The 13,873-nt window shown below is 55.8% G+C and overlaps 1 protein-coding gene across 1 annotated transcript; it reads left to right on the top strand.

Annotated features, from left to right (window-relative positions):
* The first annotated feature begins 1,058 nt into the window (after nt 1-1,058).
* On the top strand, nt 1,059-4,478 carry LOC125693188 (beta-keratin-related protein). The gene is made up of 2 exons (XM_048944752.1): nt 1,059-1,170; nt 4,126-4,478. Exons 1-2 carry the CDS (start codon nt 1,059-1,061, stop codon nt 4,476-4,478), a joined length of 465 nt encoding a protein of 154 aa, XP_048800709.1.
* Nucleotides 4,479-13,873: the final 9,395 nt, after the last annotated feature.

Below are 13,873 nucleotides of genomic sequence, written 5' to 3'. Positions count from 1 at the left end.
CTTTCCAACTCCTTCCCCACAAGGGCCCCAGCCAGCTGTCCCGTGACACACACGGAAAGCCGGGAGGCATGAAGCAGGCTATCTCCCGCACTCCGTTTTGGGAGGGAGAAAGACACTGAGTCCGTTTACCGTCTCCTTCACAAAGAGGAGAATTGGTCCAAGGAAGAAACGCCTGAGCTTGACAGAGCTACTTGGAAAGGAGCAAATTCTCTTTTGCGGGGGAAGCCGAGTAACGTCGTGATCCATCTCTTCCCAGAGTAACGTAATGATCCATCTCTTCCCAGGACAATCACAAGCCTATGGGTTGAGAAGGCAAGAGCAAGGCTGGAACAGGAACGGTGCCTGGGAGAGACCCGCATGAAAGTGCTTCTGGTCCCAGCTCCACGGCCTGTGGATTGCTTTGTTTTGTCTTTTTTTGTTGATGTTGTTTGTTTGTCGGTTTTGCGTGTCTGTGTGTGCGTGTGTTGCGCAGGAGAAAAATTAACCAAGCAGAGCAGAAAGAGTAGCAGAAGTAACATGGAGTAGCAGAACTGTGGAGGTTGGAAGGAACCTGTTGAGACTTGCCAGTCCGAGCCACCTGCTGAAGCAAGATCCACTTGAGCTGGTCGGTGGGGACGTAGTGCAGTCAGGTTTCAGTATCTCAGAGGATGACAACTCCACAGCTTCTCGGGGCCATCCTTCCCATTCTTTGTCCACCCTCACTGTAAAACAGTGGGTTTGGGTGTTGAGATGGACGTCCGCAACTATCGCTGGGCCGCAGCGACACCACTCCATCTCATTCAGGGGCCAACTTCAATGCCTCGCTACAAATGCACGTGTCAGGAGAAATAAGCAGGGGGGAACGGGAATTTTTAGCCCAGGCTCAGGACTACGAGATCGTAGGCCTCAGCGAGACGTGATGGGATGGCTTTCATGACCGGAGTGCAGACACAGGCAGGGAAGCAGAGGAGGCAAGGGAGCCCTCTGCGTTACAGGACGGCTTGACTGGATGCAACTTAGTTGTCTTAGTGATGAAAGGGGCCAAGCGTCGCTGCGCAGGAGTCAGGCAAAAGACCAACATGGCAGAAATTGTGACAGGACTATGTGATCGACCGCCCAACTGGCACAAGGAAGCAGATGGAAGAGTCTACCCAATGAACATAAGGAGAGAGAACAAACGTCCTACTGACGGTAAAAGAATGTCAGATAAAGGTCAGGCTGGACGGGGCTCTGAGCACCCGATCGAGCTTTGGATGTCCCTGTTGATTGCAGTGGACTTGGACTAGGTGACCCTTAAAAAGGTCCCTTCCAACTCACGTGATTCTATGACTCTCTGATGAGTTACAGGCTTTCCATCTGACTTTGGTACAAGGGAAGGTCATGGAGCACATTGTCTTGAGTGCCATCACACGGCACGTCGAGGACAACACAATGGTCACAGCCAGTCAGCACACCTTTCTACGCACGGCAGCTCCTGCTTCACTAACCTGAGCTCCCTCCAGCTATCCTAGAAGGCCAGCACGGTGGGCGAGGAAAAGGCTGTGGAGGTTGTTTAGCTGGACTTCAGCAAAGCGTTTGGTACTGATACAGGGGGAAGACTTGCTTGGAAGGAGAGCAACCCACCATGGCAACAGAAGTCAACTACTCTCAAACCATCTTCCTTCCTAAACATTCTGAGGGAGACAGGAGTACGGGCATCAGGGCCCGTTGCTGCTGTCCTCCTTTGACTGTTCTTTCACCAAGAGGAGCATGAGAGCATTTCAAGGCACTGCCAAGTGGTCGGGCAAGATGCCAATGGCTGTGACAACACGGTGCAAAAAGCTGCATTTCTGCAGGAACGAGGACGTGAGGTGGTGCCGAGAGCCCTTAGCATGTCTCAGTTCTTTTCCCTCAGTATCCCTGACGCCAACGTGTGGAAGGATGACTGAGAGTGAGGTGGAGCAGAAGCTCCTAACAGTGGCTCAGCACCTCCTGGTCAGTCGCAGGTGGCCTGCTAGGGACACCTTGCAATTACAAGGCACTACCTGCGCCTCTCTGTCCCCTGCCAAGAGAGAGGAAGCCAGGTTCTCTGGGTGCACGGCTGGAAAAAACAAGCAACTAGGGAAAGGGCCACAGGCCGATGTGGCCTGGCAAGGGAATGCTGAAGCAGACCCACTTGGTGGTGGCCCACTTCCAGGCATGACTCAGCAGCCTCCCTCCCTCCTTCATCACGGCCTCCTGGTGCTCCAGCCTCTCCCCAGGCGTGAAATGAGTAAATCCAGTTTGGTAAGGCACAGCCCGTGCCCTGCCCACAGAAAACACTCTGACCTTGCCCGAATAAAGGAAACAGCTGGAAGCCTTTGCAGGTCAGGAAAGCGTGTGCGTCATCACGGCCGGGGGGAGCAGCGACTCGCCATGGAGCGGCCTGACCCACTCCAGCTACGCTCTCGATGTCTCCCTCCCTGCATACGCGCCATGAAGTTTCTCTCCAGATGACTAGGGGCCCGGGCTGAACATCACCTTCCACCCTCGGCCGGGCAGCTGAGTCTCCTGCAGACGCTTGCCTGTGCTCTGAGCTCCTCCGCAGCCTGCCGGCACCGCTCTTGCTCAGGTCAGGCCCAGCCCGTCACTGCGTCTTGCACTTGCTTGTGCGTTCCCTTCTGCAGTGCTCCACGCGCAAAGTCCTACCAAGCGGGGGCCACGCCCTTTGGGAAGGGGAGGACGTGTACCGCACCTGCGCACGGCCTGATTCTTCTGCAAGTCTTCACCAGCAGTGTCAACGAGTCCTCTCACGAGCATCGGCCTGAGGAAGAAACAGAACTGCTATCAAGCAGATCGCTTCAGCCTTACGCAGCGTGACAAGGGAGCTAAGCATTTCAGGTGAAGGAGGAATGTCTTTCATCTACCAGCAGAGCTTGGGAAGCCAAAATTACCCTTTCTGAAGGCGCTCTGTGTTTTGGCCACTTCAGCTCCCTCGGGGCCGTCAGGCTCAGTATAAATAGGTGCCTCGTTTCCCAGCTACTCTATTCCCTGCTTGGGCCTTGCTCTCCTCTGTGAAGCCAGTAAGTCCGCGTTCGCTTTGCCTTCTGTCCGCTCGTGGTCAGAACGCCTCCCTAGGAGGGGGCTGCGTGCCTTTTTCCTGCCTTGTCCTCCGCAAGCGGTCTGGGACTGTCAACCATGCCTGTCTGTATTTGGGGAAGGGAACTGGGGAGTGTGGCTTTTTCACCTGAAGCGGGGTGTTGGAGGGTTCCTTTGAAAGCCGTTTGAGGCCCTGGCTGTGCGGCCAGAAATTTCTAACCTGTGCCTCGGCCAGCCTCTTCTTCCACCATCCTTCAGGCAGCGATGCACCTTTTGCCTTAGTAGCACGGCTTGGAATTTCCTCAGGAGAGCTAGTCCCACCAGAGACGTCTTAGCACTTGGTGGCTTCTGTCTTCAGTAGCCTTGTTGCGCTTTGCCCGCACTTGTCTCCTTCTGAAAGAAGCAGGGGGAGTGAGGGGGACAGAAGGGCGGAGCTGTCAGAGGAGAAGGAGAGCTCTTTTTAGAGGGAAAAGCCGTTGAGGGAACAAGCTGAGGTCTTCCTCTGGAAGAACCAGTAACCACCAGCAGGGAAGAAGGGCTCACGAGCAGGACCTCCACAGATTGATGCTGAGAGTGATGCTTTTCTGTTGTACCGTAGAACATCTTTCTTTCCCCGACTGAGGCAATAGCAGCAAGGATAAACTCATCCCCCCTGAAAGAGTTGGCATCCTCTTCGTCATACCTACCTCAGGATGTGGTGAGATGAGGAGCCTCATCTCACAGCTGAACGTTCCAGGCCAGCCTTCGAGGCTGACTAGAATGATGGTTGTGCGTTGTGAGGGAAACGTCCTTGCAGGCTGGACACGGACCCTTGGTCAGGGAGCAAGCGCGGGTTGGAGAGGGCCTGCACTGGGCACGCTGGGGGAGGGACAAGACAGGCCGCACAGGAGCTTCACCCAAGTGACAGGCGGAGCTTCCCTCCCTGGCATCATCCCTAAACTACCCACAAATACCCACCCCAAGCCTACCCAAATACTCACAAACAGCCCCTCAGCAGCCACGGCAGGGCCTTCAACTCTTGGCTCGTGACACCAGAGCACGCTGAGAGACAGCTCGAGCCCTCAGCTCTCTCTCGCCTCCATCTTGCAGAGTCACCCCCTCCTCCGCCAGACATGTCGTGCTACAGCCCGTGCCAGACAGCCGCCTGCGGCCCAGCCCCGCTTGCCAACAGCTGCAACGAGCCGTGTGTTCTTCGTTGTGCCGACTCCAGCGTTGCGATCCAGCCCCCACCGGTCGTGGTGACGCTGCCGGGCCCAATCCTCAGCTCCTTCCCTCAGAGCACAGCCGTGGGATCCACAGCGTCCGCTGCCGTGGGGAGCTCTCTCAGCGCTGGCAGTGTGCCCATCGGTGCTGGGGGCTCCCTGGGCCTGGGGGGCTTTGGGTGGTCAGGGCTGGGCCGTGGGCTCTGTGGGACTCTGGGACGTGGCAACCTCTTCTGCTAAAGCCCGTGGATCACCTGCCTGTGCATGAGCACCACGGGCCTTGAAGGCAGCCCTGGAGCCAGCCCTGAGGGCATGGCCACGGTCTGCAGAGGAGCCGAGTTCCCACCAACTTCTCCTCCTCATCGCCCGCCCTCTTTCCCCTGCTGACTATCCCTGGTCTTCTGCTATCACTGAGCTTTACTGAGAATGTCCAAAGGGCATTGCTGAAACTCTCAGCTGTCGCTTGTTCTTCTCCTTTTCTCGTTAAAGGCATTGAGCATCAGCTTTGGAAACGAGTCTCCTTTCATTCTTCCTCCTTCCCCAACCCCCGACAGCCCAGTGCGCAACGGACTTCGTCCCCTTGCAAAACTCTGCGGGACTCTGCAGTTCTGGGCTTTGATAGTGCAGTGCAGTCCACTCCTCGCAAGGGAGACGAGATCATTTCATGCTGAGAGCTCTCTGGGAAGGACAATCATTGCTCGCTGGCACCACTCAGGAGCCACGCAGCAAAGTGTGAAGGGAGAGCGCATTTTCTGTGGAATGTTCCTGGGCTGCTTCAACTGCTGCAGGGACATGAGAACCTCCCGGGTTAGTAAGAACCCATGCTGGCTCAGGCGACTTTGGGAGGAAACGTTTTCCTAACAAGCCAGAAAGTCAGCTCAAGGACTACCACCCATTCACAAGGCAGCCAGCTTTCCAACTCCTTCCCCACAAGGGCCCCAGCCAGCTGTCCCGTGACACACACGGAAAGCCGGGAGGCATGAAGCAGGCTATCTCCCGCACTCCGTTTTGGGAGGGAGAAAGACACTGAGTCCGTTTACCGTCTCCTTCACAAAGAGGAGAATTGGTCCAAGGAAGAAACGCCTGAGCTTGACAGAGCTACTTGGAAAGGAGCAAATTCTCTTTTGCGGGGGAAGCCGAGTAACGTCGTGATCCATCTCTTCCCAGAGTAACGTAATGATCCATCTCTTCCCAGGACAATCACAAGCCTATGGGTTGAGAAGGCAAGAGCAAGGCTGGAACAGGAACGGTGCCTGGGAGAGACCCGCATGAAAGTGCTTCTGGTCCCAGCTCCACGGCCTGTGGATTGCTTTGTTTTGTCTTTTTTTGTTGATGTTGTTTGTTTGTTTGTCGGTTTTGCGTGTCTGTGTGTGCGTGTGTTGCGCAGGAGAAAAATTAACCAAGCAGAGCAGAAAGAGTAGCAGAAGTAACACGGAGTAGCAGAACTGTGGAGGTTGGAAGGAACCTGTTGAGACTTGCCAGTCCGAGCCACCTGCTGAAGCAAGATCCACTTGAGCTGGTCGGTGGGGACGTAGTGCAGTCAGGTTTCAGTATCTCAGAGGATGACAACTCCACAGCTTCTCGGGGCCATCCTTTCCATTCTTTGTCCACCCTCACTGTAAAACAGTGGGTTTGGGTGTTGAGATGGACGTCCGCAACTATCGCTGGGCCGCAGCGACACCACTCCATCTCATTCAGGGGCCAACTTCAATGCCTCGCTACAAATGCACGTGTCAGGAGAAATAAGCAGGGGGGAACGGGAATTTTTAGCCCAGGCTCAGGACTACGAGATCGTAGGCCTCAGCGAGACGTGATGGGATGGCTTTCATGACCGGAGTGCAGACACAGGCAGGGAAGCAGAGGAGGCAAGGGAGCCCTCTGCGTTACAGGACGGCTTGACTGGATGCAACTTAGTTGTCTTAGTGATGAAAGGGGCCAAGCGTCGCTGCGCAGGAGTCAGGCAAAAGACCAACGTGGCAGAAATTGTGACAGGACTATGTGATCGACCGCCCAACTGGCACAAGGAAGCAGATGGAAGAGTCTACCCAATGAACATAAGGAGAGAGAACAAACGTCCTACTGACGGTAAAAGAATGTCAGATAAAGGTCAGGCTGGACGGGGCTCTGAGCACCCGATCGAGCTTTGGATGTCCCTGTTGATTGCAGTGGACTTGGACTAGGTGACCCTTAAAAAGGTCCCTTCCAACTCACGTGATTCTATGACTCTCTGATGAGTTACAGGCTTTCCGTCTGACTTTGGTACAAGGGAAGGTCATGGAGCACATTGTCTTGAGTGCCATCACACGGCACGTCGAGGACAACACAATGGTCACAGCCAGTCAGCACACCTTTCTACGCACGGCAGCTCCTGCTTCACTAACCTGAGCTCCCTCCAGCTATCCTAGAAGGCCAGCACAGTGGGCGAGGAAAAGGCTGTGGAGGTTGTTTAGCCGGACTTCAGCAAAGCGTTTGGTACTGATACAGGGGGAAGACTTGCTTGGAAGGAGAGCAACCCACCATGGCAACAGAAGTCAACTACTCTCAAACCATCTTCCTTCCTAAACATTCTGAGGGAGACAGGAGTACGGGCATCAGGGCCCGTTGCTGCCGTCCTCCTTTGACTGTTCTTTCACCAAGAGGAGCATGAGAGCATTTCAAGGCACTGCCAAGTGGTCGGGCAAGATGCCAATGGCTGTGACAACACGGTGCAAAAAGCTGCATTTCTGCAGGAACGAGGACGTGAGGTGGTGCCGAGAGCCCTTAGCATGTCTCAGTTCTTTTCCCTCAGTATCCCTGACGCCAACGTGTGGAAGGATGACTGAGAGTGAGGTGGAGCAGAAGCTCCTAACAGTGGCTCAGCACCTCCTGGTCAGTCGCAGGTGGCCTGCTAGGGACACCTTGCAATTACAAGGCACTACCTGCGCCTCTCTGTCCCCTGCCAAGAGAGAGGAAGCCAGGTTCTCTGGGTGCACGGCTGGAAAAAACAAGCAACTAGGGAAAGGGCCACAGGCCGATGTGGCCTGGCAAGGGAATGCTGAAGCAGACCCACTTGGTGGTGGCCCACTTCCAGGCATGACTCAGCAGCCTCCCTCCCTCCTTCATCACGGCCTCCTGGTGCTCCAGCCTCTCCCCAGGCGTGAAATGAGTAAATCCAGTTTGGTAAGGCACAGCCCGTGCCCTGCCCACAGAAAACACTCTGACCTTGCCCGAATAAAGGAAACAGCTGGAAGCCTTTGCAGGTCAGGAAAGCGTGTGCGTCATCACGGCCGGGGGGAGCAGCGACTCGCCATGGAGTGGCCTGACCCACTCCAGCTACGCTCTCGATGTCTCCCTCCCTGCATACGCGCCATGAAGTTTCTCTCCAGATGACTAGGGGCCCGGGCTGAACATCACCTTCCACCCTCGGCCGGGCAGCTGAGTCTCCTGCAGACGCTTGCCTGTGCTCTGAGCTCCTCCGCAGCCTGCTGGCACCGCTCTTGCTCAGGTCAGGCCCAGCCCGTCACTGCGTCTTGCACTTGCTTGTGCGTTCCCTTCTGCAGTGCTCCACGCGCAAAGTCCTACCAAGCGGGGGCCACGCCCTTTGGGAAGGGGAGGACGTGTACCGCACCTGCGCACGGCCTGATTCTTCTGCAAGTCTTCACCAGCAGTGTCAACGAGACCTCTCACGAGCATCGGCCTGAGGAAGAAACAGAACTGCTATCAAGCAGATCGCTTCAGCCTTACGCAGCGTGACAAGGGAGCTAAGCATTTCAGGTGAAGGAGGAATGTCTTTCATCTACCAGCAGAGCTTGGGAAGCCAAAATTACCCTTTCTGAAGGCGCTCTGTGTTTTGGCCACTTCAGCTCCCTCGGGGCCGTCAGGCTCAGTATAAATAGGTGCCTTGTTTCCCAGCTACTCTATTCCCTGCTTGGGCCTTGCTCTCCTCTGTGAAGCCAGTAAGTCCGCGTTCGCTTTGCCTTCTGTCCGCTCGTGGTCAGAACGCCTCCCTAGGAGGGGGCTGCGTGCCTTTTTCCTGCCTTGTCCTCCGCAAGCGGTCTGGGACTGTCAACCATGCCTGTCTGTATTTGGGGAAGGGAACTGGGGAGTGTGGCTTTTTCACCTGAAGCGGGGTGTTGGAGGGTTCCTTTGAAAGCCGTTTGAGGCCCTGGCTGTGCGGCCAGAAATTTCTAACCTGTGCCTCGGCCAGCCTCTTCTTCCACCATCCTTCAGGCAGCGATGCACCTTTTGCCTTAGTAGCACGGCTTGGAATTTCCTCAGGAGAGCTAGTCCCACCAGAGACGTCTTAGCACTTGGTGGCTTCTGTCTTCAGTAGCCTTGTTGCGCTTTGCCCGCACTTGTCTCCTTCTGAAAGAAGCAGGGGGAGTGAGGGGGACAGAAGGGCGGAGCTGTCAGAGGAGAAGGAGAGCTCTTTTTAGAGGGAAAAGCCGTTGAGGGAACAAGCTGAGGTCTTCCTCTGGAAGAACCAGTAACCACCAGCAGGGAAGAAGGGCTCACGAGCAGGACCTCCACAGATTGATGCTGAGAGTGATGCTTTTCTGTTGTACCGTAGAACATCTTTCTTTCCCCGACTGAGGCAATAGCAGCAAGGATAAACTCATCCCCCCTGAAAGAGTTGGCATCCTCTTCGTCATACCTACCTCAGGATGTGGTGAGATGAGGAGCCTCATCTCACAGCTGAACGTTCCAGGCCAGCCTTCGAGGCTGACTAGAATGATGGTTGTGCGTTGTGAGGGAAACGTCCTTGCAGGCTGGACACGGACCCTTGGTCAGGGAGCAAGCGCGGGTTGGAGAGGGCCTGCACTGGGCACGCTGGGGGAGGGACAAGACAGGCCGCACAGGAGCTTCACCCAAGTGACAGGCGGAGCTTCCCTCCCTGGCATCATCCCTAAACTACCCACAAATACCCACCCCAAGCCTACCCAAATACTCACAAACAGCCCCTCAGCAGCCACGGCAGGGCCTTCAACTCTTGGCTCGTGACACCAGAGCACGCTGAGAGACAGCTCGAGCCCTCAGCTCTCTCTCGCCTCCATCTTGCAGAGTCACCCCCTCCTCCGCCAGACATGTCGTGCTACAGCCCGTGCCAGACAGCCGCCTGCGGCCCAGCCCCGCTTGCCAACAGCTGCAACGAGCCGTGTGTTCTTCGTTGTGCCGACTCCAGCGTTGCGATCCAGCCCCCACCGGTCGTGGTGACGCTGCCGGGCCCAATCCTCAGCTCCTTCCCTCAGAGCACAGCCGTGGGATCCACAGCGTCCGCTGCCGTGGGGAGCTCTCTCAGCGCTGGCAGTGTGCCCATCGGTGCTGGGGGCTCCCTGGGCCTGGGGGGCTTTGGGTGGTCAGGGCTGGGCCGTGGGCTCTGTGGGACTCTGGGACGTGGCAACCTCTTCTGCTAAAGCCCGTGGATCACCTGCCTGTGCATGAGCACCACGGGCCTTGAAGGCAGCCCTGGAGCCAGCCCTGAGGGCATGGCCACGGTCTGCAGAGGAGCCGAGTTCCCACCAACTTCTCCTCCTCATCGCCCGCCCTCTTTCCCCTGCTGACTATCCCTGGTCTTCTGCTATCACTGAGCTTTACTGAGAATGTCCAAAGGGCATTGCTGAAACTCTCAGCTGTCGCTTGTTCTTCTCCTTTTCTCATTAAAGGCATTGAGCATCAGCTTTGGAAACGAGTCTCCTTTCATTCTTCCTCCTTCCCCAACCCCCGACAGCCCAGTGCGCAACGGACTTCGTCCCCTTGCAAAACTCTGCGGGACTCTGCAGTTCTGGGCTTTGATAGTGCAGTGCAGTCCACTCCTCGCAAGGGAGACGAGATCATTTCATGCTGAGAGCTCTCTGGGAAGGACAATCATTGCTCGCTGGCACCACTCAGGAGCCACGCAGCAAAGTGTGAAGGGAGAGCGCATTTTCTGTGGAATGTTCCTGGGCTGCTTCAACTGCTGCAGGGACATGAGAACCTCCCGGGTTAGTAAGAACCCATGCTGGCTCAGGCGACTTTGGGAGGAAACGTTTTCCTAACAAGCCAGAAAGTCAGCTCAAGGACTACCACCCATTCACAAGGCAGCCAGCTTTCCAACTCCTTCCCCACAAGGGCCCCAGCCAGCTGTCCCGTGACACACACGGAAAGCCGGGAGGCATGAAGCAGGCTATCTCCCGCACTCCGTTTTGGGAGGGAGAAAGACACTGAGTCCGTTTACTGTCTCCTTCACAAAGAGGAGAATTGGTCCAAGGAAGAAACGCCTGAGCTTGACAGAGCTACTTGGAAAGGAGCAAATTCTCTTTTGCGGGGGAAGCCGAGTAACGTCGTGATCCATCTCTTCCCAGGACAATCACAAGCCTATGGGTTGAGAAGGCAAGAGCAAGGCTGGAACAGGAACGGTGCCTGGGAGAGACCCGCATGAAAGTGCTTCTGGTCCCAGCTCCACGGCCTGTGGATTGCTTTGTTTTGTCTTTTTTTGTTGATGTTGTTTGTTTGTTTGTCGGTTTTGCGTGTCTGTGTGTGCGTGTTGCGCAGGAGAAAAATTAACCAAGCAGAGCAGAAAGAGTAGCAGAAGTAACACGGAGTAGCAGAACTGTGGAGGTTGGAAGGAACCTGTTGAGACTTGCCAGTCCGAGCCACCTGCTGAAGCAAGATCCACTTGAGCTGGTCGGTGGGGACGTAGTGCAGTCAGGTTTCAGTATCTCAGAGGATGACAACTCCACAGCTTCTCGGGGCCATCCTTTCCATTCTTTGTCCACCCTCACTGTAAAACAGTGGGTTTGGGTGTTGAGATGGACGTCCGCAACTATCGCTGGGCCGCAGCGACACCACTCCATCTCATTCAGGGGCCAACTTCAATGCCTCGCTACAAATGCACGTGTCAGGAGAAATAAGCAGGGGGGAACGGGAATTTTTAGCCCAGGCTCAGGACTACGAGATCGTAGGCCTCAGCGAGACGTGATGGGATGGCTTTCATGACCGGAGTGCAGACACAGGCAGGGAAGCAGAGGAGGCAAGGGAGCCCTCTGCGTTACAGGACGGCTTGACTGGATGCAACTTAGTTGTCTTAGTGATGAAAGGGGCCAAGCGTCGCTGCGCAGGAGTCAGGCAAAAGACCAACGTGGCAGAAATTGTGACAGGACTATGTGATCGACCGCCCAACTGGCACAAGGAAGCAGATGGAAGAGTCTACCCAATGAACATAAGGAGAGAGAACAAACGTCCTACTGACGGTAAAAGAATGTCAGATAAAGGTCAGGCTGGACGGGGCTCTGAGCACCCGATCGAGCTTTGGATGTCCCTGTTGATTGCAGTGGACTTGGACTAGGTGACCCTTAAAAAGGTCCCTTCCAACTCACGTGATTCTATGACTCTCTGATGAGTTACAGGCTTTCCGTCTGACTTTGGTACAAGGGAAGGTCATGGAGCACATTGTCTTGAGTGCCATCACACGGCACGTCGAGGACAACACAATGGTCACAGCCAGTCAGCACACCTTTCTACGCACGGCAGCTCCTGCTTCACTAACCTGAGCTCCCTCCAGCTATCCTAGAAGGCCAGCACAGTGGGCGAGGAAAAGGCTGTGGAGGTTGTTTAGCCGGACTTCAGCAAAGCGTTTGGTGCTGATACAGGGGGAAGACTTGCTTGGAAGGAGAGCAACCCACCATGGCAACAGAAGTCAACTACTCTCAAACCATCTTCCTTCCTAAACATTCTGAGGGAGACAGGAGTACGGGCATCAGGGCCCGTTGCTGCCGTCCTCCTTTGACTGTTCTTTCACCAAGAGGAGCATGAGAGCATTTCAAGGCACTGCCAAGTGGTCGGGCAAGATGCCAATGGCTGTGACAACACGGTGCAAAAAGCTGCATTTCTGCAGGAACGAGGACGTGAGGTGGTGCCGAGAGCCCTTAGCATGTCTCAGTTCTTTTCCCTCAGTATCCCTGACGCCAACGTGTGGAAGGATGACTGAGAGTGAGGTGGAGCAGAAGCTCCTAACAGTGGCTCAGCACCTCCTGGTCAGTCGCAGGTGGCCTGCTAGGGACACCTTGCAATTACAAGGCACTACCTGCGCCTCTCTGTCCCCTGCCAAGAGAGAGGAAGCCAGGTTCTCTGGGTGCACGGCTGGAAAAAACAAGCAACTAGGGAAAGGGCCACAGGCCGATGTGGCCTGGCAAGGGAATGCTGAAGCAGACCCACTTGGTGGTGGCCCACTTCCAGGCATGACTCAGCAGCCTCCCTCCCTCCTTCATCACGGCCTCCTGGTGCTCCAGCCTCTCCCCAGGCGTGAAATGAGTAAATCCAGTTTGGTAAGGCACAGCCCGTGCCCTGCCCACAGAAAACACTCTGACCTTGCCCGAATAAAGGAAACAGCTGGAAGCCTTTGCAGGTCAGGAAAGCGTGTGCGTCATCACGGCCGGGGGGAGCAGCGACTCGCCATGGAGCGGCCTGACCCACTCCAGCTACGCTCTCGATGTCTCCCTCCCTGCATACGCGCCATGAAGTTTCTCTCCAGATCACTAGGGGCCCGGGCTGAACATCACCTTCCACCCTCGGCCGGGCAGCTGAGTCTCCTGCAGACGCTTGCCTGTGCTCTGAGCTCCTCCGCAGCCTGCTGGCACCGCTCTTGCTCAGGTCAGGCCCAGCCCGTCACTGCGTCTTGCACTTGCTTGTGCGTTCCCTTCTGCAGTGCTCCACGCGCAAAGTCCTACCAAGCGGGGGCCACGCCCTTTGGGAAGGGGAGGACGTGTACCGCACCTGCGCACGGCCTGATTCTTCTGCAAGTCTTCACCAGCAGTGTCAACGAGACCTCTCACGAGCATCGGCCTGAGGAAGAAACAGAACTGCTATCAAGCAGATCGCTTCAGCCTTACGCAGCGTGACAAGGGAGCTAAGCATTTCAGGTGAAGGAGGAATGTCTTTCATCTACCAGCAGAGCTTGGGAAGCCAAAATTACCCTTTCTGAAGGCGCTCTGTGTTTTGGCCACTTCAGCTCCCTCGGGGCCGTCAGGCTCAGTATAAATAGGTGCCTCGTTTCCCAGCTACTCTATTCCCTGCTTGGGCCTTGCTCTCCTCTGTGAAGCCAGTAAGTCCGCGTTCGCTTTGCCTTCTGTCCACTCGTGGTCAGAACGCCTCCCTAGGAGGGGGCTGCGTGCCTTTTTCCTGCCTTGTCCTCCGCAAGCGGTCTGGGACTGTCAACCATGCCTGTCTGTATTTGGGGAAGGGAACTGGGGAGTGTGGCTTTTTCACCTGAAGCGGGGTGTTGGAGGGTTCCTTTGAAAGCCGTTTGAGGCCCTGGCTGTGCGGCCAGAAATTTCTAACCTGTGCCTCGGCCAGCCTCTTCTTCCACCATCCTTCAGGCAGCGATGCACCTTTTGCCTTAGTAGCACGGCTTGGAATTTCCTCAGGAGAGCTAGTCCCACCAGAGACGTCTTAGCACTTGGTGGCTTCTGTCTTCAGTAGCCTTGTTGCGCTTTGCCCGCACTTGTCTCCTTCTGAAAGAAGCAGGGGGAGTGAGGGGGACAGAAGGGCGGAGCTGTCAGAGGAGAAGGAGAGCTCTTTTTAGAGGGAAAAGCCGTTGAGGGAACAAGCTGAGGTCTTCCTCTGGAAGAACCAGTAACCACCAGCAGGGAAGAAGGGCTCACGAGCAGGACCTCCACAGA

Source organism: Lagopus muta, chromosome 5 (genome assembly GCF_023343835.1).
Source record: "Lagopus muta isolate bLagMut1 chromosome 5, bLagMut1 primary, whole genome shotgun sequence".
Classification (NCBI taxonomy): domain Eukaryota; kingdom Metazoa; phylum Chordata; class Aves; order Galliformes; family Phasianidae; genus Lagopus; species Lagopus muta.
The sequence above is the reverse complement of the archived record's forward strand: the minus strand, read 5'-3'. Positions and strand labels throughout refer to the sequence as shown.